The sequence below is a fragment of the Diaphorina citri genome, unplaced genomic scaffold (genome assembly GCF_000475195.1).
Source record: "Diaphorina citri unplaced genomic scaffold, Diaci psyllid genome assembly version 1.1 scaffold6393, whole genome shotgun sequence".
NCBI classification, from domain to species: Eukaryota; Metazoa; Arthropoda; class Insecta; order Hemiptera; family Psyllidae; genus Diaphorina; species Diaphorina citri.
This window is the reverse complement of record NW_007383769.1, coordinates 2,668-4,833: the sequence shown is the minus strand read 5'-3', so window position 1 is coordinate 4,833 and position 2,166 is coordinate 2,668. Positions and strand designations below refer to the sequence as shown.

Below are 2,166 nucleotides of genomic sequence, written 5' to 3'. Positions count from 1 at the left end.
GAGATGGAAATTGTGGAGAAACGAGAACCTGCGTTTTCTATGTAAGATTTTATTTGTGTTGAGTGTTGTTGTGAGCGACGAAAAAGATACTAAGGTGATCGCTTTTGGGCTGACATTTGGTTTTGCCTACTGTTTACGCGATACCGGGTCGGTACGTCAACACCACCCGGTAAACTTTGTCCAGAGAGGCATTAAACTTGTCACGCGTTACCTACTAAAATATTAGATCGAAGCATAGGCCTCTCTCTCTCTCCGCTCCTCAGTTCCTAAAGTGCCACTACACAAGTTACATATCCCCGCCATACAGTCCACACAGTGAACACACTCCGATCTACACCCCAAAGGAAGAAAAGGACAACGCCGGCATCAAAGTAAGCGTGAAGAAACACACCAGGTGAGTGGTATTCCTCCCCCTCTTCACCTTGCTATCCCCTACATATACTTAGGATAGATGCCATGCGTTACCACAGAAGTAGCATGTCTTGGACGTAGAGGCCACAGTAGCGTCGGTTGGATCTTCATGTTGAGCGGCAGTCATATCAGGTACACAGGGTTTGACATAACTTGCCGTTTGTTGTTCTGCTAGTTCCAATGCTCTGGCTTGATTGAATGCTTCGTCCTAGGTGAGAGTAGTGTTCTCGAGGAGACGTTGTCTGATGCGGGCGCTTGATAACCCAGAGATGAATGCATCACGAATATATTCTTCTTTGTAGAGCTGCGCAGTGACAGGTTCGAATTTGCAGTCCTTACTGATATGTTTCAAGACTTGAAGGTACTGGTCGACGGTTTCACCAGTGTTCTGCTGACGTGTTGCTAAGCAATGACGGGCGTAGATGACATTCTTAGGCTTGATTTGATTACGATATTGCATACAGGAAAACAGGTGATCATGGAAACGCAGATTTTCTGTCAAGATTTCCGACTGGAAAGTGCAAGGAAGATATTGATTCTGCATCTTTTTTTCAGATGAATCAAATTTCCAGTATTCCTGTGAAGTATGAAGAAATATTATCTCATACTAGAACGGACCCTGACCTCAGTAAAATCGTAAATGCTCTGGAACAGGGTACCAGTCTCAAATCACTGGGATATGAGGACAATCAGTTTACTCTTGAGCATGGATGTTTGTTACGAGGGCAACAAGTCGTGATTCCCTCTGCACTCAGGAAGCGTGTCTTAGATGAATTACACACTGCTCACCAGGGAATAGTAAAAATGAAGGCGCTTGCCCGAAGTTACTGCTATTGGTCAGGTATGGATAAGGAAATAGAACGTGTAGCTCGTTCTTGTTCAAGTTGCAGTGTGAATGCGAATGAAAATGCTAAGGTAGAGGTACATCCCTGGGAGTTGCCAGATGGTGCATGGCAAAGAATCCACATAGATTTTGCCGGGCCTATCAAAGGACAAATGATATTGGTGATTGTGGACGCCTATAGTAAATGGACAGAACTATTTGTCACGAAGACTACAACTTCCACATGGGTAATTAACAAGCTGAGACAGTTGTTCACTTGTTTTGGATTACCGGTGACCTTGGTCAGTGACAATGGCAGCCAATTCACCTCTAAAGAATTTGAAGACTTCCTCAGGGAACAGGGTATCTCACACTTGACTTCTGCTCCTTATCATCCCTCTTCAAATGGATTAGCAGAGAGGGGAGTGCAAAGCATGAAACAAAGTTTGAGAAAAATGTCAGAGGATGGTGGAACCTTGGAGTCCAAAATTCAGAACTTTCTTATTCAATACAGAAGAAGTCCTCACTCTTCTACAGGGGTGAGTCCATTTGAAGCAATGTTTGGAAGACCGATGCGGAATACCCTGACCTTGATGAAAAAGGTACCTAAAAGCACATCACGCAACAAAAGATGTGTAAAGCGTTCTTTCCCGATTGGTACTATGGTTCAGTACAGAAATTACCAACCCGGTCCTAAGTGGTTTGTTGGTAAAGTTGTTAAGAAGATTGGTCAGTTCAATTATTTGATCAAGCTGAGAGATGGGTCAACCTGCAAGCGACATGTAGACCAGATGAAGAGGTCATATGTGAACTCTATTCAGGGGGGAGTAATGTAGTATTCATTTGGGTTGGTTTTGGCCAGCTCATATTCTGAATGTGACTTTCTGATTTCCCAGTCTTGTATCTTGCTCCAATAAAATGATCATCGTTCC

The 2,166-nt window shown here is 43.7% G+C and overlaps 1 protein-coding gene across 1 annotated transcript; it reads left to right on the top strand.

The window, feature by feature from the left end:
- Positions 1-966: 966 nt before the first annotated feature.
- Positions 967-1,773, top strand: LOC103521968 (uncharacterized protein K02A2.6-like; the record flags this gene model as incomplete). The annotated part of the gene is made up of 1 exon (XM_008487071.1): positions 967-1,773. A coding segment is annotated over exon 1 (807 nt), but the record flags the coding sequence as incomplete, so codon positions are not given.
- Positions 1,774-2,166: the final 393 nt, after the last annotated feature.